Source organism: Myodes glareolus, chromosome 22 (assembly GCF_982192425.1).
Source record: "Myodes glareolus chromosome 22, mMyoGla1.1, whole genome shotgun sequence".
NCBI classification, from domain to species: Eukaryota; Metazoa; Chordata; class Mammalia; order Rodentia; family Cricetidae; genus Myodes; species Myodes glareolus.
In genome coordinates, this window is record NC_142047.1 from 35,696,939 (window position 1) to 35,720,389 (window position 23,451).

Genomic DNA, 23,451 nt, shown 5'->3' on the forward strand with positions numbered 1-23,451 from the left:
TTTGCCCAGATCCTCTTCCCTCATACCCCCAACACTTTCTAGCACAGCCTGGAAAATAGAAATTTAGATAAAGAATTGTATATTGAAAGGTTAGCAATATTAAAGAACTTAAGTTGCCCATGGGGGTTCTTCTAGCTTGCTTGCTCTGACTCTCGTGGTCCTACACGTTTGGTGTCTGCCATCCGAAGCCGGTCAAGTGCAGTCTCAAGTTTTACCACAATTTCCCCCTGCTTCTCATCTTCCTCCAATGGCAGTTCTGCCACAGGGAGCTGAAAGGCCTGGCCTAGGTAGGTACTCAGCATCTGCTTGTCCAGACTAGGATCAATGTTCATCAGGGCCACACGCATATTCCATAGGCTCACATCATCGGTTCTGTCCCACAAGGAAAGAAAGACAGGTTTATAGGTGTGAACTCTTTGTACCCTGACTCTGAGATGCCCACTCTTCTGTCAGGTTGAGTAGTTTGTTGCACAGGGAGATTCAGGCACCTGAGATGCTATCTGATAGGGCTTGTCCCAATTATAGGACTTGCCAATGGCTGAGTGGGACTTCGGGGCCCAGGGTCACTCACTGTTCTAGGCCCAGATCCTGCTTCAATTCTTGTAAGTATGCATCCTTTTCATTGTCATATTGTTCCCACAGCTTTTGCACAAATGGCTCACTCTGGCCCTCCTCATCCTATGGGGGGGAGTATGGGAGAAGGCAGGGTGAGGCCATATTGACTGTAGTTTAAATAAAACTAAGGAAGTTTTATTGGCGAGTTATGTGCCCCCACCCACCTCAATAAACAATATCCGGTAGTTGAGCACTTCTGTGCTGCTGATGTCTGGACTCCAGCCTGCTGCTTCCATTAGCTCCTGAATTTGCTCTTCCTTCTTGAGAGGAAAGGCATTCTTGAGGATGGTGCTATTAGGAGAGTAAGAATTCCAACAGGGCCTGATTGATGGAGGCTATCAATCCCTCCTGGGCCATCCCCACCAGTATTTCCACGGTTTTTTTGTTTGTTTGTTTTGTTTTTGAGAGTCTTTGAACACATAATTATCTTCCTGCCTTAGTCTCCCAAACTTTTTTGCTGTTTTGATTTTCTTTTAAATTGGTTTTTTTGAAAAAGGATCTATTTCTATATCAATCTGATTAGCCTGGAACTCACTCTGTAGATCAGGATGGCCTCAAAACTGCAGAAATACTCCAGCCTCTGCCTCCCAGGTGCTGGGATTAAAACGTGCGCTACAATGCTTGACATGTTTTGAAACAGTTTTGTTCTGGGCCTAGAATCAAATGATTCTCTAGAATACCGGCATGTGCCACCACACCTAGACAGGACAGCAGGCTTTGAGGCTGTGACCCTTCCTTGGGAGGTTCCCCTTTTTCCTGCATACTTGAAAACCTGACCAGCCAAGAGACTGGACTAGAGTTTGGAGTTGCCTGACTGGCCTCTTACCTCAATTGCTCCATGGTTATTAACCCCTCGTTCTGAGTGTCGGCATTTGTCATCTCCTTGAGCAGCTGGGACATTGTCTCCCTTTGGCTGATGTATACGCTTTCCGTCCTCTACAACAAGGGGAGCAGTTGCTAATGTGCTGCCATCCTGTGCCGGGGACAAAAGCCCTTTTGATTTGGATGAAGGTAACGGCCTAGGCCAAAACTCACCTTTCCTATCAAGACTGCATAGAAGTGACTCATGATCTCACTGGAGCGAAAGAGCTTGATATTTTCAAAAATGGTATAAGCCCAGGCTATGGCATCATTGATCCCAAAGCGACGTTCCAGAAAATTGAAGAAGAAATTCGGGAATGACTCTTTCTGTAGAATAAGAATACTTGGTCAGGGTGTCCCAGATTTGATTAGCCCCCACCCTGCTCCCTACCATCTTGAGGGAACTCCTTAAAGGAGTCTGGATCTGAAGGCTACATAGAGGTCAGTCAGAGCTGACCTGATCTTGTGCAAGCCGTTCCTTCCAGGCATCCTCAAGGAGATGTACCACCTCCTTCTTGGTTGGCTTCTTGTTCTCCACAGGGCCATCAAACCGAAGGAAAGCAGGGACAGAGTCGCTATAGCCCTGAAAGGCAGGTATCAATCTGGACCTCTGTGTAAACAGGAAAGAGCCCCAGATAGTTCCCCCAGAGTCTTAAGTAACCTCTGGCTCAGGGACTCCCTTACCAGACCAGGGAAGAAGTCTTTTTCCCGAAGCAGAGCACTGCCAATCTCCTCCAGCAGCACATCCACCAGCTGGTCACTGTTCTTTCCTTCAGCCAGAATCAGCCAGCGTTCTGGACCCCCTGCGATGACACCTGCAGGTGGGGGAGAGGAGGCTAGAACCCAGCTCATGTCCTGCAGCAGGCCCTGGTGCCCCGGCAACCATCATTACTTTCGCATTTGTTCCAGTCAGGTCGAGGTGTGGAGGTGCGCTGGATCTCCTGTAGCTCAAAGTGGAACTGGTCCCGCTCCTTCAGCGTTGTCATGTGCAGCTGCAGCAGTAACTCGTGTTCCTTCCAGACCTCTTCATAGTCCGCTCGCAGGCTTTCCAGCTGTAGGCAAGGGGATTGGTGGTCCTAGCTACCCACCTGTCTGACCACACTACCATGTCAAACCCTACCTGCCCACCCCACCAGCACCTGCTCTTGTAGATCCATGTTGGTCTTCTCCAGCATTTCAAAGTCTCTCCTGGGCACCACGTCTCCAAAGTTGGCTTTCATGGTGTTGAGTTCCATCTGGGTGCGGGTCAGGTCTTGTCGGGTCATCTTCAGTGCCAGTGTTAGCTTCACAGGATCCTCTCCCCAAACACCTGCCAGGGTCCCACCAGTCTGTCACCCTGGCTCTAGGCCTTGTACCCAGGATTGGGTTAAATATTGCTTGGGGCATGCCCTCTGTTTGAATAGAGTGTCCTCCATAGGCTCATATGTTTGAATACTTGATCCCAACTTGGCGGGACCATTTGAGAAAGATTGAGAGGTACGGCCTTGTTGGAGGAGGTGTGTCACTGGGGGCAGCCTCCGCGTCATTCTCACTGTGTTACCTGCTTCCTGCATGTGGGTCTGTATATGAGCTCTCAGCTGCTGCTCCAGTGCCATGCCTGCCTGCTTACTGCCAATGCTCCTTGCCATGATGATAGACTAATATCCCTTTGGAACTCTAAGTCCAAAGAAATCCTTCTAGCTGAGTGGTGGGAGCTCACGCCTTTAAGCACTTGGAAGGCAGAGGCAGCCAGATCTGAGTTTGAGGCCAGACTGCTCTACAGAGTCCAGGATGGCCAGTGCTACAAAGAAAAACCTTGCCTCAAATAAAGAAAAAAAGAAGGCTGGGAGGTGGTGGCGCACACCTTTAATCCCATTATTTGGGAGGCAGAGGCAGGCGAATCTCTGTGAGTTTGAGGTCAGCCTGGTCTACAAGAGGTAGTTCCAGGACAGGCTCCAGAAACTACAGAGAAACCTTGTCTCGAAAATCAAAAAAAAAAAAAAAAAAAAAAAAAAAAAAAAAGAAAGAAAGAAAGAAAGAAAAAGAAATCTCTCCTTTTATAAGTTGCCTTGGTCACTGAGTTTTATCACAGCAGTAACTAGTATACCTCCCTCCTCCTCTGCTTGGGATTCTTTGGGAGTTAAGTAGAGAAGCCCAGGACCTGTGGTGCCAGGTTTCGCTTGCCCACAGTCTCAGCTTCCAGCAGTGTTAAAGTTTCCTACTTTATTCTGTGATTTTCAGTCTAGCTAAAAGATCCACAGCCAACGGGGCAGTGGTGGCCAGGGTTTAATCCCAGAACTCAGGAGGCAGAAGCAGGCAGATCTGTGTTTGAGGCCAATTTGATCTACTGAGTGAGTTCCAGGGTAGGTTCCAAAAGCTACAGAGAAAATGCTATCTCAAAAAACTAAAAAAAGATCCACAGCCTCAGGTAGTGGTCCAGGCCTCTCCTCCCGTCAATGGACGCAGGATGATAAGATATTAGGAATGTAAATGGTGACAGACTTCGATGCCTCAGATGAGGAACTTGGCTTGGATTACCTGGGGACTGGGCTAGTGACATGTCTTCTCGTTGGTATCGCAGCTCATTCAGGTTCCCAATGAGAATCTTGCGGGCATCTCGCTCAGTAAGGTAGCGAAGGTACTCCTCAGCCAAGCTCTTCCTCAGTTTAGCCACCTGGGGTGGGGTGGGGCGGGGGTATATGACAGTACTCAGTGACGCTTAGAGCCCTCATTGGGAGCTCATCACAACAGGGTGTGGCTACTGCTTGGCAGTCTCTTGAGCTTTGGAAAAGGAAAGTGACCATGCCTGAGAACCAAGCAAGATGCCAGTGCTTCAACCCATGGAGACTTTGCTGGCGCTTAGAGGCACACTGGAGTCTGCTGCGTGCGCACTGCAGCGGGGCACAGTGAAGATAGTAGGGGCGCTTGGGGATGGTGATGGCTCTCCATCCAGGCAGAAGCATAGATGGGGTTAGGGATCACATCATGAACACACCCAGGCTACAGATAGAGCAGGAACTTGGGGACTCAGCATTACCACTTCCATTCACCTCACTCTGCAATGAGATCTTCTCTTCATTCTTTTTATCAATGAGTTTTAGCAAATTCATCTTCTCTTTCTTGAGCTGGGAGATTTCGTACCTCTCTTCAGCCCTCATGGCCAGGATCCGCTCACTGCAGTCCTCACTCATAGTGACGATCTTGGCCTTCAGTGGTTCCAGGGCCCGAATTTTCTCCCTTTGGTGGGCTAAGCAAAGACAGGCAGGTTTGGCAGCACACACCTGTAATCCCAGCACACAGGAGGCAGAGGCCAGGAGGATCTCTGAGTTTAGGCCAGTGTGGTCTACAAATTGAGCTCCAGGACAACCAAGACTACACAGAGAGACCCTGTCTTGAAAATACAAATACATAAAAAAGACAGGTAGGAAAGCCCTTTGGGGGACACAGAATAAGCAGCCAGGGAGTCACAGGTCCTAAGGTATATGTGTGGGGTTTGCCTGTATGCATGTCTGTGAAACCTGTGTGCGCCCGATGCCTGCAGAGACCAGAAGAGGAGGTCAGATCCTCTGAGAATGGAGTTACAGATCATTGTTAACTAACACGTGGGTGCCGAAGTTTGAGCCCAAGTCCTCTGGAAGGATGGCTACTGCTGTTCTCTTAACTTCTGAACCGTTTCTCCAGTGTCTCCACACACTTGTTTTTAAGGAGGGCAGGGGATGGGAATGGAGAGCCATGGCAGAATGCCTGCTTGTTATGTGTGAGACACTCGGTTCAATCTCCAATCATGCAAAAGAAAAAAACAAATCAGGGGCTGAGTCATGTTGAGGGTCAGGATGTCTCCCGGGGAGAGGCTCAGAACACGGGTTCTGTAGCTGTAACCTGCTTCACACTGTCTGAGCAGACGAGGGAGCCTTACCAGAAGGACATACTCCTAGAATCCCTTCTGTTTACCACAGATTGCCTCGCCATCCCTCTAAAGGGTAGAAAAGGTTGAGGCATGCAGAAAGTGACCTGAAAGATCAGTTATTAGTAGAGAATCAAAAAGTCAGACTAGGATACTCTGCATTCATTCCAGCTGGGGCCCGGAATGGAGCTGCGGTCTTACCCAGCATCACCTCATACGCATTCTTGATGGAGGACAACAATGGCTTGTATGTCTTGAAATCCTCTATGAAGAACTCAAAGATCTCCCTGTAAGGCTGGCATAAAAAAGGAACTTATCATTTCCTGGCCCATAACCCCCACACTCAGCGGGCTCAAAACTGTTTCTGTATGAGACTGCCAGTAACCTATATCTGGCCAGGCACCATCCAAGTCTTAGTACCATGGAGCTGGAGAGGAGGGGCAGGTATAGAATCCTTGTCTGAGGCTTGGTAACCGTGGGCCAAATATGCCATTCTGCCCGAGATGACTCTTTGGTTGCCCAGTCAGCTTCTTACCAATCCTATATCCATTAGCCTCTCACTTGTAACCCTCTCTATATCAAGGACCTGTGGGAACAGGATGTTGAAGATTCTAGCTTGATGTTCTGAACTCAGAGTGGAAGAGCATATTCTCCTTTCCAACTTAGATGCAGAAAGACTGCATGTGTATTTGTGTGTGTGCCCAAAGCCTGGCACATGGTCTGCACTCAGTAAATACTTCAGTCATATCTGGGCCACAAGTCTGAGATTCCTTTTCATTAGTATTGACTCCCTCTCTAATATGTACCAGAGTCTGGACTACATCTAGACTGGCCATTCTCTCTCTGTTTCTGGGCTTCTGGTTGTTGCCACCAGGCCAGAGGCTCTGTCATAGTTCATTCCTCTTTCCAAAGAGGAATAGTTAGAAGACGGAGAGCCCATTTCCCTACGAAAGTCTGAGTTACTCAGTTCTGACGCATGCGTTTCTCTCCACCCTTGCCATGTTCGGTCTGTGGCTCTGACCTGCAGCCTCAGCTCTTGTTCAGAATCCGTGCCCAGGTCCAGCAGGAGGAGCTCCTTGCGCAGGTAGTTCTCTAGTTGCTCCAGGTACCTGGGCTTGGAAGTGCCCAGGGGCTGCGGCTGCCAGCTACTGCAGAGGATGGTGGGCTGAGATGCCACTAGCACCCATGGATCCTTGTAGTCTTGGTCTGGGGCCACAAACCCAACTAAGCTCTATGTCCTGAACCAGGGCCTACTCTAGACCAGCCCGTCCCCCATCGGGATGGCCTGGCTTACTTGGCTCGCTTCCGGCAGTCCTCGGAACAGGGCTTTCGTTTATGGAGAATCATCTGGCCACTGGTGTATGTTGGCCATGGGGATAGGTGGCCGCCCATGGATAACTGCAAGGGCTTAAGGAAGGGACAGCTGAGATTACTATGGCAACATTATTCCTCCTTCCCTTTTTGGTATTGTTGAGGATAAGACAGAACTACCTCACATTTTAAGTATAGACTGTACTACTACACAGCTCCTCCTTTTCTAATCTACATCCCTCCACCCACATCATACACACACTACACACACACACACACACACTACACACACACACTACACACACACACACACTACAGTACACACACACACTACAGTACACACATACTACAGTACACACACACACTACACACACACTACAGTACACACACACACTACACACACACACTACAGTACACACACACACACTACACACACACAGTACAGTACACACACTACAGTACACACACACACACTACAGTACACACATACACACACTACACACACACTACAGTACACACACACACTACACACACACTACACACACACACTACAGTACACACACACACTACACACATACACACACTACAGTACACACACACTACACACACACTACACACACACTACAGTACACACACACACTACACACATACACACACTACAGTACACACACACTACACACACACTACACACACACTACACACACATACTACAGTACACACACACACACTACACACACATACACACACTACAGTACACACACTACACACACACACACTACAGTACACACACACACTACAGTACACACACACACCACACACACACTACAGTACACACACACACACACACCACACACACACTACAGTACACACACACACACACACACACACACACACACACACACTCTTGCTATACAGCCCATGCTAGCCTTATTCTTGATACCTTCACAGGTCTGGGTCAGCATACTCAGCTATACAAACATCTTTAATGTGGTCCATAATTGTGGTCTTTTGGTTACAGACAGTTAGGATTAAATCTTAAATCTTAAATCTTCCTTATTAGTAGTGTGACCATAGGCTTAACTGCTCTGAACTTCAGTCTTTTCATTTGCAAAGTAGAGATAATAGGAGTGGCCACCCCAATGCACTGAGGCAAGAATGCTGTGAGAAAATATAGCATGTAGCTTATACACTGCAGTGCTGCGGAACCCAGGAGACATGAGTTATCCTCTCCTGGAGGTAAGTCAGCGAGCACTGAAAGCCTGTACCGTGACAAATGTGAATCCTGAAGAGCCCCAGCCCCTGCCTTAGGGCATAGCGTAGCTAAAGAGACAGGAGAGGAGAGTAAACCTAGATGGACAAGACAGCTAGAACTACAGAGATGTAACAGATGGAGCCTGGAAGGAGACTGGGTTGTGTCCCTTGGGGGAGGGGGAAACAGGTGAGGGTCCCCTGGCGAATGGGACTTCATTTTGAACCAGTAGCAGATGCATGTGGTAGGAAACAGTATGTATGGGTTTATTTCTTCAAATCTTTTCATGAAACACGGCATAGAAAAAATATGATAATCTGATCCAGTCAATCCTATTTTAGGATTTTATAAATTTGGTCCTTTATCTGTGTTCTCGTAGAAGCTCCACCCCAGCCCCTGGCATCTACATACCCAAAGAATCTGAATGTTTTGGTGGAAGCTCCACCTCAACTCCCCTCCCCCAGCTCTCTCTCCCAAAATCCTGCCTCATCTCAGAAAGTCCACCAAACATGGCTCCTCCCCCAGAGACCACTCCACAGGGTATTTAAACTGCCCCCCAGAAAACAGTTTTTGGTCTCTCTTCCCCATTTCCTCTCAGGAGGGTCAGAAAACCATCTGCGAATGTTTTACCTATTAAACCTGGGCTTTTTCTAATTTGGTTTGATTTGGTCTGGTTTGGATTGCTGCATCGGTGGAGAGGTTTATTGGGGTGCAGAAACTTTTCAATTTGTTTTCAGCCTCTTTGGAGTCCATAGTATATGTCAGTCACTGCTGGATTCTAGACACATGAGGAAAGCTGGGTACCATGGAAGCAGGGCAACAAGTGCGGAATATTAGTTTAAGAAGTGTGCCTGGAAAGTCGGGGGTGAGGGGAGCTTGGTGGCAGCTCTGGCTCTGGCCCAGAATTATCAGAGAGACAGGAAGCTCGGCAGCAGTCCCAGCGCGGGAGCATCAGAGAGAGAGGGAGTGCTGCGGTACCCCCATCCCTCACCACACACACCCTAGGGCCTGGAAGTGTTAGAGATGGGGCAGCTTCCAGAAACCCTCTGGGAAAGAGCACCTGTGTCCCAACCAGCATCCAGTGCCATCCTATGTAGGAGATACCCTGTTGCATCAGGGACCATCGGAGCCACAGAGCCGCCTGCACTTAGAGGAGTGATCCTGACCCTACCTGCATCTGAAGGATTGCCTCGGGCCCAACTGTACTAATTAGAGGAAGAGGAACCTCCTGAAGCACAGGCTCCACCTGCACCGTTTGGAGGAAGAGATGGGTAGACAACAGTGCAAGAGTGCACTCAACAGCATAAAGAGCAACACAGCACCACCAGAACCTAGTAGCTCTACAACAGGAAGACCTGAGCATCCCAACACAGATGAAGCAGAAGAGAACAACCTTAAAAATAACTTTATGAAGTTAACTGAAGCCTTTAAAGAGGAAATAAAAAATTCCCTTAAAGAAATGGAGGAAAAGGGCGCGGGAGAGATGGCTCTGGTTAAGAGCATCGCCTGCTCTTCCAAAGGTCCTGAGTTCAATTCCCGGCAACCACATGGTGGCTCACAACCATCTGTAATGATGTCTGGTGCCTTCTTCTGGCCTGCAGACATACACAAAGACAGAATATTGTATACATAATAAATAAATAAATATTAAAAAAGAAAAAAAGAAATGGAGGAAAAGACAAACAAAACATTCAAAAAAATTAACAAATCCCTTAAGGAAAACCAAGAAAAAAGCAATCAAACAGGTGAAGGAAATGGTTCAAGACTTAAAAACTCAAATAGACGCAAAAAAGAAAACAAACTGGGCTGGAGAGATGGCTCTGTCGTTAAAGACTAGGCTCACAACCAAAAATATAAGAGTTCAGTTCCCAGCACCCACGGCTGTCTCTCTAGCCAAAAAAAAAAAAAAAAAAAAGAAAAGAAAAAAGAAAAGAAAAGAAAACATAAACTAAGGGAATTCTGGAAATGAAAGATCTGGGTAAATGATTAGGAACTACAGATACAAGCATAAACAACAAAATACAAGAGATGGAAGAAAGAATCTCAGGCATTGAAGATACGATAGAAGAAATAGATTCAAAGAAAACAAATTCTTAACACAAAACATCTAGGAAATCTGGGACACCATGAAAAGACTGAACCTACGAATAATAGGGATAGAAGAAGGAGAAGAAGCCCAGCTCCAAGGGACAGAAAATATAGTCAACAAAATCATAGAAGAAAAATTTCCCAGCTGGGCTGTAGTGGCCCACACCTTTAATCCCAGCACTCGGAAGGCAGAGGCAGGCAGATCTCTGTGAGTTCGAGGACAGCCTGGTCTACAAGAGCTAGTTTCCCATCCTAAAGGAAGATACGCCTATGAAAGTACAAAAGTACAAGAAGGTTACAGAACACCAAATAGACTAGACCAAAAAAAAAAAAAAAAAAAAAAAAAAAAGGTCCCCCCTCACCACATAATAATCAAAACACTAAACATACAGCATAAAGAAAGAATGTTAAGAGCTGCAAAGGAAAAAGGCCAAGTAACATATAAAGGCAGACCTATCAGAATTATACCCAACTTCTCAATGGAAACAACGAAAGCTCAGAAGGTCCTGCCTGGTCAAGCATTTTGTTGTTGTTGTTGGTTGGTTGGTTGATTTTTCGAGACAGGGTTTTGTTGTAGCTATCAAGCCTGTCCTGGAACTAGCTCTTGTAGATCAGGCTGGCCTCGAACTCATAGGGATCCACCTGCCTCTGTCTCCTGAGTGCTGAGATTAAAGGTGTGCGCCACCACCACCCGGCCTGGTCAAGCATTTTACAGACACTAAAAGGCGACAGGTGCCATCCCAGACTACTTTACCCAGAAAATCTTTCAATCACCATAGATGGAGATAACAAGATATTCTAAAATAAAACCAGATTTAAACAATATCTATCCACAAATCCAGCCTAACAGAAAGTACAAGAAAGAAAACTCCAATCCAAGGAAATTAGCTACATCCACAAAAACACAGGAAATAGATAATCCCACAGCAGCAAATTTCAAAGAAGGGAAACACACACACACAATACCAACAACAACAACAAAAACAAAAATAACAGGAACTAGCAATCACTGGTCATTAATATCCCTTAATGGGATATTAATCAATGGACTCAATTCACCTATAAAACATACAGACTAACAGAATGGATACAAAACCAGTATCCATCCATCTGCTGCATACAAGAAACACACCTCGACTTCAAAGAGAGACACTACTTCAGAGTAAAGGGTTGGGAAAAGTTTTTCCAATCAAATGAACCTAAGAAAGAAGCGGGTATGGCTATCCTAATAGCTAACTAAATAAACCTCAATTTAAAAGTAGTCAAAAGACACAGAGAAGGGCATTTCATATTCGTAGCAGGACAAATTCATCAAGATGAAGTCTCAATTCTGAACATCTATGCCCCAAATACAAGAGCACCCTCATTTGTAAAAGAAACACTGCTAACACTTAAATCACACATGAAGCCCCACACACTAATAGTGGGAGACTTCAACACTCCACTCTCACCACTGGACAGGTCTCTCAAACAGAAACTCAACAGAGAAATAAAGGAATTAACATATATTAGGATTCAAATGGACTTAACAGAAATCTATAAAACATTCCAACCAAACCTTCTTCTCAGCAGCACCTCATGTAATCTTCTTTAAAATTAAACACAAAGCAAGTTTTGTAAAAAAACAAACCTCAACAGATACAAAACGTTTGGAATAACTTCATGTATCTTATCAGATCACCATGGCTTAAAGTTAGAATTCAACAACAACACTAATTGCAGAAAGCCTACAAACTCATGAAAACTGAATAATGCCTAACTGAATCACTCCTGGGTCAAGGAAGAAATAAAGAAATTAAAGACTTCCTAGAATTCAATTAATGTACAACATACCCAAACTTATGGGACACTTTGAAAGTAGTACTAAGAGGAAAGTTCATATCACTAAGTGTCTACATAGAGAAATTGGAGAAATCTCACACTAGTGACTTAACAGCACATGTGAAAGCTCTAGAATAAAAAAAAAAGCGAACTCACCCAGAAGGAGTAGATAGCAGGAAATAAACAAACTGAGGTCTGGAATCAATAAAATAGAAACAAAGAGTACAATACAAAGAACCAATGAAACAAAGTGATGGTTCTTCAAGAAAAATCAACAAGATAGACAAATTCTTATCCAAACTAACCAAAAGGCAGAGAGAGAATATCCAAATTAACAAAATCAGAAAAGAAAAGGGGGACATAAAAACAGAGACTGAGGAAATCCAGAGAATCATTAGGTCATATTTCAAAAACCTGTATTCCACAAAATTGGAAAATTTAAAAGAAATGGACAATTTTCTGGATAGGTACCATATACCAAAATTAAATCAAGACCAGATAAACAATTTAAATAAACCTATAAGCCCCAAGGAAGTAGAAGTATTCATTAAAAGTCTCCCAACCAGCTGGGCAGTGGTGGTGCATGCTTTTAATCCCAGCACTTGGGAAGCAAAGGCAGGCAGATCTCTGTGAGTGTGAGGCCAGCCTGGTCTACAGAGTGAGTTCCAGGATAGCCCCAAAGCTACAAAGAAATCCTTTGTCAAAAGAAAACAAACAGACAAAGACTCCCAACCAAAATAGCCCAGGACCCAGTTGGCTTCAGCACAGAATTCTACCAGAGCTTCAAAGAAGAGTTAATTGTTCCATATAATTGTTCCTAAAATTGTTCCATATAACAGAAACAGAAGGAACATTGCCAAACTTTTTTTTAACAAGGCTACAGTTACTATGATACCCAAACCACACAAAGATGCAACAAAGATAGAGAATTACAGACCAATCTCCCTCTTGAACATTGATGCAAAAATACTGGCAAACCTAACTCAAGAACACATCAAAAAAAAAAAAAATCATCCACTATGATCAAGTCGGCTTCATCCCAGAGATGCAGGGTTGGTTTAACATATAGAAATTTGTCACTATAATCCACCATGTAAACAAACTGAAAGAAAAAAAAAACTATATGATCATCTCATTAGACGCTGAAAAAGGCTTTGACAAAATCCAACATCTCTTCATGACAAAGGTCTTGGAGAGGTCATGGATACAAGGAACATATCTAAACATAATAAAAGCAATTTATAGCAAGCTCACAGCCAACATCAAATTAAATGGAGAGACTCTCAAAGCAATTCCAATAAAATCAGGAAGAAAACAAGGCTGTCCACTTTCCCCAAATTATTCAATATAGTACTCAAAGATATAGCTAGAACAATAAGACAACAGAAGGAGATCAAGGGTATAGTAATCGGAAAGGAAGAAGTCAAACTATCACTTTTCACAGATGATATGATAGTATACATAAATGACCCAAAAACTCTACTCAGGAACTTCTACAGCTGATAAACAGCTTCAGTAATGTGGCAGGATACACAGTCAACTCAAAAAAATCAGTAGCCCTCCTAGACACAAATCATAAGTGGGTTGAGAGAGAAATAAGAGAAACATCACCCTTCATAATGATCACAAATATAAAATATTTTGGGGTAACTCTAACCAAACAAGTGAAAGATCTGTATGACAAGAACTTTAAGTCTCTAAAGAAATTGAAGAAGGCATCAGGAAAGGAAGGATCTCCCATGCTCTTCGATAGGTAGGATCAACATAATAAAAATGGCAATCTTACCAAAAACAATCTACAAATTCAATGCAGTCCCCATCAAAATCCTAACACAATTCATCATAGACCTTGAAAGAACTTTACTCAACTTTATATGGAAAAACAAAAAACCCAGGATAGCTAAAACAACTCTTTAAAATAAAGGAACTTTCTTAGGCATCAGCATCCCTGACCTCAAGCTCTACTATAGAATTATAGAAATAAAAACAGCTTGGTATTGGCACAAAAACAGACAGGTGGACCAATGGAAATTGAAGAACCTGACTTTAATGCATGTACATATGAAGACCTGATTTTTGACAAAGATGCCAAAAAGGTATAATGGAAAAAGGAAAGCATCTTTAACAAATGGTGCTGGCATAACTGGATGTCAACATGCAGAAGATTGTAAATAAATCTATATCTATCACCTTGCACAAAAGTCAAGTCCAAGTGGATCAAGGACCTCAATATAAAGCCTGATAGAAGAGAAAGTGGGAAGTAGCCTTAAATGTATTAGCACAGGAGACTACTTCCTAAATAGAACACCAGCAGCACAGACACTGAGAGCAATGATCAATAAATGGTACCTCCTGAAACTGAGAAGCTTCTGTAAGGCAAACTACATGGTAAACAAGACAAAATGATAGTGTACAGAATGAGAAAAGATCTTCACCAGCCCCACATCTGACAGAGGGATTATCTCCAAAATATAAAAAGAACTCAAGAAACTAGATAACAAACTATCAAATAATCCAAAGAAAATATGGGGTGGAGAGCTAAACAGAGAATTCCCAACAGAAGAAACTCAAATGGCCAAAAGACATTTAAGGAATTGCTCAATAGTCTTAATCATCTGAGAAATCCAAATCAATATGATTCTGAGATACCATCTTACATCTGTCAGAATGGCTAAGATCAAAAACATTGAGGACAGCTTATATTGGAGAGGATGTGGAGTCAGGAGAACTCTCCTTCACTGCCGGTGGGAGTACAAACCTGCACAGCCACCACAGGACCCAACCGTGAAAAGCTTAATAGGAATGGTGGGACCCAGCCATGATAAGCTTACAGGAGGCCTGAGTCTCAGTAGTTTGCCCTGAGGCAATACCTGGTTGCAGGAAGAACCAGAAATGGATGAAGATTACCCAGGCACTACCCAAGAACAGACCATCCAAAGGAAATTCCTAACGTTCCAACTCTTGTAGATAGGATCATCTGACAGCACACATTCACCGGGACACCCTTAGACAAATGTCAGCCAATCAGGGGCACTGAACCTTAGAAATCCCTCATCCCCACCTTTACTACTATAAAAACCCAACTCTAACTGAGCTCCATGCTCTCCGATTATTCCAATACGTTGGACATGCAGAGAGACCAAGTTTGCAAACTTGTATAAAATAAAGGCTCTTTGCTTTTACATATGGGACTTGGTCTCCTTGTTGGTTTTTGGGGGACTTTGCAGATTTGGGCATAACACCATAACCATATTGGAAATCAATATGGCAGTTTCTCAGAAAATTGGGAATCAATCTACCTCATGACCCAATGATATTACTCCAGAATATACCAAAGGATACGCAATCATACCATGAGGACACTTGCTCAACAATATTCAAAGCAGCATTATTCGTAATAACTGGAACCTGGAAACAACCTAGATGCCCCTCAACCAAAGAATGGATAAAGAAAATGTGGTACATTTACACAATGGAGTACTACTCAGCTGTAAAAAAAAAAAAACAATGACATCATGAATTTGAAGGCAAATGAATGGAACTAGGAAAAAAACCCTCCTGAGTAAGGTAACCCAGACTCAGGAAGACAAACATAGTATGTACTCACACATAAGTGGATATTAGATATAAAGCAAGGATAACCAGATTACAATCCACAGCTCCAGGGAAGCGACAACCTTCTTCCAGTAATTACTGGAACCAGATGCAGAGGTCCACAACCAAGCATCAGGCCAAAGCCTGGGAATCCAGTCAAAGGGAGGGAGGAGCGAATACATAAACAAGCAAGGTCAATATCATGATGAAGAAATCTATAGAAACAGCAGAATCAAGGTCATGGAAACTCATGAATTCTTGACAGACAACTGTGGAGCCTCCACGGGACTGAACGAGGCCTTTCATATGTGGGAGACAGCTGTGAAGCTTGGGTTATCTGAGGGGCTCCTGGCAGTAGGACCAGGACCTACCCCTGGTACATGAACTAGCTTATTATAGCACATTCCCTATGAGGGGATGCCATGCTCAGACTTAACACACATGGGAGGGGCTTGGTCCTGCCCCAACATAAAGTGCCAAACTGTGTGGACTCCCCATGGGAGCCCTTAACTGTTGGGAGGAAAGAATGGGGAAGGTGGGATGGGAGAGAGGTGAAGGAGGGCAGGAGGAGGGGTGGGAGGGAGACCTTTGGTTGCAATGTAAAATGAAATTTAAAAAAATAATTAATCAATTAAAAAAGATAGAAGCCAGCTCTTCTTGTCCGAGTGAATACAGGGGGAAAAGTACTACATTCTTTTATGGTATAGAATATTTGTTTAATGATGCAAAGATGTGTTCTGTTCTTTTATGTTTTATTTGTTTAACTTTGTAAGGCTGTGTCACTTTGCCTGCCTAAAACACCTGATTGGTCTAATAAAGAGCTGAATGGCCAATAGAGGCAGGAGAGAGAAATGGGTGGGGCTGTGGGGCAGAGAGAATAAATAGGAGGAAAACTCTAGGGAAGAGCTAGGAGTGAGAAGAGGAGGGGAGGAGAAGGGACGCTAGGGGTCAGCACGGAGTCACACAGCCAGCCATGGAGTAAGGAGGAAAGAAAGATATAAACAATAAAGAAAGGCAAAAAGCCCAGGGGCAAAACATGGTGAAAGGAAACAGGATAATTAAAGTTAGAAAAGCTGGCTAGAAGCCTAGCTATGGTGGGGCATGGTCTTTAATCCCAGCATTCCGGAGGCAGGCGGATCTCTGTAAATTTGATGCCAGCCTGGTCTACAAGAGGTAGGTTCCCAGACAGGCTCCAAAGCTACAGAGAAACCTTGTCTCGAAACAAAACAAAACAAAACAAAACAAAACAGAAAATTTGGCTAGAAACTAGCCAAGTTAAGGCCAGGTATTCATGAGTAAGACTAAGTAAGTCTCAGTGTATTTATTTGAAATCTGGGTGGCAGGCCCCCAAAGATTAAAAAAAAAAAAAAAAAAAAGGAAAGAAAGAAAGAAAACTACAATACCTCCCCTCCCCCAGAAAGGGTTTCTCTGTGCCAGCATCTGCCTCCAGAGTGCTGAGATTAAAGGCCTGAATCACCACTACTTGACTTCAGGAAAAAAAAAAAATTATTAACTAAAAGTAGGGAAAACGTTTAGGTGAGGAGGAGTGGGATGCGGAAGTAAGAAAAAAAAAGTGACTTCTTCAAGCGGTGGCTCACACCTGAAATGCTAGCTCTGGGGAGGTTAAGGCAGAACCACTCTGAGCTGGAGGGCCAGTGTGGGCCATGGAACCCGAGTCTGTCTCAACAGAGGACAAACTTTTTACACAGTTGGTGGGGGTGCCCGGTAGTCCCAGCACTCCACTGTCCCATGAGTTTGAGGCCATGATGTCAGACTGTCTCAAAACAACAAAATGTGTGTGTGTGGGGGACCCCAGGAGACTCCTGGGGCCTCAATCTTGAGTCTGGAAAGCGTTTCAGATTTTCAAATGGACAGTAAATGAATTCTCTCCTTTTTCAGCTGAAGAAATCGTAGGCCCCCCTTTGACTTGCACAGGTGAATGAAAACTGGGCCCCTCTCCAGGGTTTTTAGCTGCTGCTGAAGGCTTCTGCCCAAGGGTTGTTGCTAGAACTCAGTTTTCCCGGCTCTTTGTTTCCCCCTGCAGGTAAAAACTGGAAAGTGCCCCACTTCCGGGTAATGTTGGGAGAATCATCCCCCTCTGGTGGTCAAGGCCAGAATTGAACTGGAGCGGGCCTCACATAGTGGTTCTCAACCTGTGGGTCGCGACGCTTTCACTGGGGTGGCCAAGGACCATCAGAAAACACAGAGATGTACATTACGATTCAAAACAGAAGTAAATTTACAGTTATGAAATAGTAATGAAAATAATTTTATTGTTGGGGGTCACCACAACATGAGGAACTGTGTTAAAAGGCGGCAGGATCAGGAAAGCTGAGAACCACGGCTCTGCTGTGGCTGCACTTGTCTCTACAGGGTTCACATTGTCCTCTTTCCTCAGAGAAGGGCCTGGTCTTGACAGTTCCCAGTTTCATAGAGTATATGACCTACATATGCTTCCAAATCCTCCCCAAGGAACGCATTCATACAGTGCCAATACACTGCCCACAGTGTTCCTTTGTCAACTAAAGCCATAAATTTGCTCAAATATATGTATGTGTGTATATGTATAAATGCTCATGTGTATGAGCATTTTGCCTGTGTATAAACGCACACATACATGCTTGGAGTCCGCAAAGGTCAGACGAGAGCATCGGCTCTTGCAGAAGAGCAGTTCCATTTATGAGCCACCATGTAAGTGTCTGGAACAGAGCCCAGGTTTCCTGCAAGAGTAGCAGGTGCTCTTAACCACTAAGGCACCCCATCAAATACGATATTTTTTTCCTCTGAGATGCGAACAGTGGTTATTTGTTATCTGAACTACAACAATCCTATGGTCCAATCAGCAAAAGCTTCAAAGTGGGGCGAGGCTATAGCTCAGTGGCAAACACTTGCACAGCAGTGTTGTTCAGTCCAAGGTGCTGAAGAAGAAAATTAGAAATAAACTGAAATACTTAGTAAGGTAAGAAGGCAGTGTTCCCGTTGTGGGAGGAGGCAAAGAGAAAGGGCTTACTTATGTTTGTGTTTGTTTGTTTGTTTGTTTTTTCAATACAGGGTTTCTTTGTGTAGCCTGGGTTGTCCGGGAACTCTCTTTCTAGACCAGGATGGCCTCAAACTCACATAGATCCGTGTGCCACCACTGCCCATTGAGAAAGGGCTTTGAGAGGGATCTGTCTATGCAGGCCAGGTTGACCTTGAACTCAAAAGCTTCCTGTTCCATTCTCCTGAGTGCTGGAATTGAAGTGTGTGCCACCATACTTAGCTGACCACGTTAATTTTTTTTATATTTAGTTTTATTATGTATGCAATATTCTGGCTGTGTATATGCCTGCAGGCCAGAAGAGGGCACCAGGCCTCATTACAGATGGTTGTGAGCCACCATGTGGTTGCTGGGAATTGAACTCAGGACCTTTGGAAGAGCAGGCGATGCTCTTAACCACTGAGCCATCTCTCCAGCCCCCGACCACATTAATTTTTATACAAATTTTTTAAAAAGGTCTTAAAGGAATTAAAGCGGTGGTGGCGCAAGCCTTTAATCTCAGTACAACCAGGGACACAGAGGAAGGCTGATCTGAGTTCAAGGCCAGCCTGGTCTACAGATCGAGTTTCAGGAGAGCAAGAGCTACACAGAGAAACCCTGTCTCAAAAAAACAAAAACCAAACCCAACCAAAACAAATCAACTTGCAGCTTTTTTTTCCCTCGGCCTTTCAAGGGCTGAAGTTACAGGTGTGAGTCACTGTGATCTCTACAAAAACCTTAGAGAGGAGGAGTGAGGAACTCAGAACCAAAACACAGCAGGAAAACACCCGGTGCTCTGCCTTCACATGTTTGTTCATAAGGACTGATGGAACCCAAGCCCTGTATCAGACCTAGGACGAAAAAGACAAAAAGGCACCGCCACAGCACTAAAGAACCTTGACTGGCGCTGGTCTCAATCACACCAGCGTCGCGTCTAGTCCACGGCAGGCTTGTGAAGAAAAGCTGAGCGGCTGTTAAGGGAAGGGGCTAAGTCTTTTTATCCAGGGTTAGTCATGGCCAGCGTTTAGATCAGGGGGAGGAAGCAGTATGTCCTCTCCTCCACCCCCAAAGCCTGGCAAGCCTGGCATCTGTGAGCCACACTCCTCTAAAAGAAACTAGTGTGCTGTAGGCAGAAGGCGGGTTGTAGAGGGTGGACAAGGACAGTTCCAAAAGAGCATCACTGACCAGTGTTATTCGTTTCTGAGAGAGCTTGCGATTCTCAATGCCCCTGGTTTCTGCAGTCCCTCCTGAAGATCGAGTACGTGTTCTGCATGGACAAGAAGCTGTGATAGGTGACGGAGCCTGTAAAGGGACAAGCCCCCCCAACCGTGATCCACAGAGCACGCCCCCCCCCCATACTGCCTGGCTTCCTCTTCCTTTTTAAACTGTGTGTATGTGTATGTATTTTTGTGTGAGTCTGAGCATGCGGAAGTATAGGTGCCGGCATGGTCCAGAAGAGGGCATTGTTTAATGGCCTCTGAGGTTTCAAAAGGACCAACTTTGGGCAAATCATTTAACCTCCTTAAGTCAAATTAATTGTCTCCTAAAGAAACAGATAATTCTTACCCTGTTTCTCATAGTTTTGTAAAGTTTAAATATGAGTGAGATATACCTCAGTGACAGAATATATATGAGATTCAGGTTCAATCTCCAATACTGGTTTTTGTTTTGTTTTGTTTTCAAGACAAGGTTTCCCTGTGTAGCCCTGACTGTCCTGGAACTTGTTCTGTAGAGCAAGCTGGCCTCGAACTCACTGATATCAGACTGCTTCTGCCTCCCAAGTGCTGGGATGAATGGCATGTGCCACCACCTCTGGTTTCTTGTTGTTAAAAGACACATATCGGAAAGCAACAAGATACAATGCAACAACTTTATCTGCTTATTGAGTTAATTAATACCTTTCTCTCAAGATCAGTCACTATGCCAAATTCTGTTTTTAAAAATGTATTCATTTATTTACTTATTTTTGACATGGTTCTTAGTATGTATTTTGGGTCACGATAGAGACCAGGCTGACCTAGTAGTGATCTTCCTCCCTTTGTTTCCTGAGCTCTGGGATTACTAGCATAAACCATTGTGCCTGTCTTTTTTCCCCCTTTTTTCTTTCTTTCTTCCTTCTTTCTTTCCTTCCTTCCTTTCTTTCTTTTATATTTATTTATTTATTTATTTGGAGATAGGGTTTGTCTGTATAGCTTTGGACCTTGTCCTGAAACTCACTCTGTAGACCAGGCTGGACTCAGACTCACAGAGATCCACCTGCCTCTAGCTCCTGAGTGCTGGGATTAAAGGTATGTGCCACCACTGGCCAGCTTTTGTCTTTAATTTTTGAGATAAGGTCATATTATGTATTTCAGTATGCTCTTGAACTTGTAAGCCTCCTGGCTCAGTCTCCTGAGTCACAGAATCACAGGCATGCACTAAATGCCTGGTCAAAATTCTGTTTTGATTTTTTTATATATATAATTTATTTTTATTTTATTTGCATTGGTGTTTTGCTACATGTATATCCATGTGAGGATGGAGTTACAGACAGTTCAGCAGCCATGCGGGTGCTAAGACTTGAACCCAGGTCCTCTGGAAGAGCAGTCAGTGCTCTTAACCACTGAGCCATCTCTCCAGCCCCCTGTTTTGATTTTTTTGAAATAGGCTTTCTCTGTGTAGCCTTGGCTGTCCTGAAACTTACTCTGTCGACCAGGCTGGTTTCAAATTCATAGAGGTCCACCTGCCTCTGCCTCCCGAAAAATTCTGCTTTTGATCATACTGTAACCACTATGAAAGGGGAAATAATTAGGAAAACTTTGTAGATCTCTAGAAATCAGGAGAAAGTTCCAAATGGAAAAGTTCAATAGGTGATACCTGTTAACTTTGGACATAAAAACTAGATTTAACCAAAATGAAAACCAAGCACACCCAGTAGAGACACAACCCAAATAGATACTCGTTATTTTATTTATTTTTAATTTCTAAGTACTTTTCTTATTTAAAATTTGTTTGGGGGAGAACCATCTCTGCAGCTCCATCCAGTCTCTAATTTTTAAAATTTCCTTCCTCCCTACCTTCCTTCCTCTCTCCTCTCTCTCTCTCTGCATGCATGTATACTTACACGAGCCACAGTACACAGGGGAGGGAGATCAGAGGATAACCTGTTGGGATGAGTGTTCTCTTTCTACCACATGGGACTTGGGATCAGAGTTGGATTATCAGGCAATCCGTAACTTGATGAGTTATCTCCCAGGCTCTCTACTTTTTTTTTCCAAGACAGGTTTCTCTGTGTAATCCTAGTTTTCCTGGAACTCACGCTGTAGACTAGGCTGGCCTCAAACTCAGAGCGTCATCTACCTCTACCTTCTGAATACAGGGGCTAAAGGTGTGCATCACCACCGCCCAGTTAGGAGCCCATCTTTTTAGAAATGATTTACACCCACCCTCAAGGAAGAGTGGAAAATATTTACATTTCTATCTCAATGGTGGTGAAAACTCAGTTATTTGACTGAAGGAAATGGTTCCTCAAGAATTTTTCTTGGGATTGAGTGACTTCCACAGACATTCCACTAAAGTATCATGTAGGGATATGCGAACAAGAGGAGAAAAACCCATGGGAGATGAACCATTCCCTGAGGAAATAGAAAAATCAGAGGTCTCTTTTCTCAGGTTCTGCTTACATTCTGCATGCTAAGGTATGATCTGTCCGTCTTGTAGTCCCTCATAAGGTCTGGAGGAGGAAACCACACTGTGTCTTTATAAGGGAAACAGTGTGTCACTACATATAGCTGGAAGAAGAGAATGGTGGATAAATATTCATATTGCCACCAAATCAGCTCACAGAAATGATATTGTGCTTCCTTCCTGTGGAATGAAGATCCTGAGTCTGTTTCATATCTTTGTGTTGCTGGGGGATCCAGGACCTGGCACATTCTAGCTACAGCCCAGTCTTATTACATATTTTTTTATAGATAATAAGTTTTCTAGATTATGTTTCATTGGATAACAGCTCTCTTTTTCAACCTGCTGCCTCTTTCGTGTAGATTATTTTTTTTCTTTTTTTCTTTTTTTGCGAGACAGGGTTTCTCTGTGTAGTTTTAGAGTCTGTCCTGGAACTTGCTCTGTAGACCAGGCTGGCCTCAAACTCACAGAGATCTGCCTGCTTCTGCATTCCCAGTGCTTGGATTACAGGTGTGAGCTACCACTCCCTGCCTTTGTAATCTTTTTCTATCAAGGCAGCAGACCCTGAAAGATTAAAGTTGAGATGATCCTCCAATACTGGGAATGAGCACAAGGCGGGAAATAATATTCATTAGACACTGAATGCTTCTTATATACAAGAGCTTTTTTTGTTGTTGTTGTTTTGGTTTGGTTTTGGTTTTTGGTTTTTTGAGACGGTGTTTCTCTGTGTAGTAGCCCTGGCTGTCCTGGAACTAGCTCTTGTAGACCAGGCTGGCCTCGAACTCACAGAGATTCTCTTGCCTCTGTCTCCTGAGTTCTGGGATTAAAGGTGTGCGCCACCACCGCCCGGCTTTAAGACGCTTCGCTTTTCAATCTTTTGCTAAGATCATGTATCTGACGATAAAGTACGCCCGCACTTTTGGCAGCACGTAACGTTCCTACTGGAGTCAGTCCCAATTCTATTACAACTGTTTCTGTATCACTGACTCTGTGTCGCTGGAGCCCTAGCCCAAAGAACAGAGACCAACTGATGGTGCAGCGGTCTGGATCAGTGTCATTTCCCACTCTGGAAGTACTCAAGTCCTCCCCGCCCTCGGCCCGGCCAGGTGCTACCTCGGCTTGGAGAAACTGTAGTAGCGAGTCTCGGGGTTGGCCATGACTTTGGAGCAGAGGCAAACTAGCTCCGTTGCAGTAGTGTACAGTCCGTTGCCATGGGGACCTGCCCCCAGCGGCCTCCGCGGTGAGGGCGGGGTCTCGAACGCGACACGCCTCCAGCTCCCCAAGAGCACTCTGGAGACAGGCCAAAAAGTAAAGAAAGGTTCGGACCCGGAGACAAGATGTTCTGAGAAC

The 23,451-nt window shown here is 44.4% G+C and overlaps 1 protein-coding gene across 2 annotated transcripts; it reads right to left on the bottom strand.

Annotated features, from left to right (window-relative positions):
* Window positions 1-61: 61 nt before the first annotated feature.
* Tsnaxip1 (translin associated factor X interacting protein 1) lies at window positions 62-23,342 on the bottom strand. 2 transcript variants are annotated; one of them, XM_048437073.3, is made up of 16 exons: window positions 23,215-23,334; window positions 19,624-19,705; window positions 6,654-6,766; window positions 6,381-6,507; window positions 5,561-5,654; window positions 4,506-4,702; window positions 3,994-4,129; window positions 2,616-2,785; window positions 2,369-2,528; window positions 2,161-2,291; window positions 1,934-2,059; window positions 1,651-1,803; window positions 1,442-1,551; window positions 780-906; window positions 572-678; window positions 62-372 (listed from the first exon to the last, which is right to left on the bottom strand). In XM_048437073.3, exons 1-16 carry the CDS (start codon window positions 23,256-23,258, stop codon window positions 132-134), a joined length of 2,118 nt encoding a protein of 705 aa, XP_048293030.1. In that variant the 5' UTR covers window positions 23,259-23,334; the 3' UTR covers window positions 62-131. The 2 variants fall into 2 exon arrangements, with proteins under 2 accessions (XP_048293030.1, XP_048293036.1); XM_048437079.3 differs by lacking the exon at window positions 19,624-19,705 and having other exon boundaries at window positions 23,215-23,342.
* Between the last annotated feature and the right edge of the window lie 109 nt (window positions 23,343-23,451).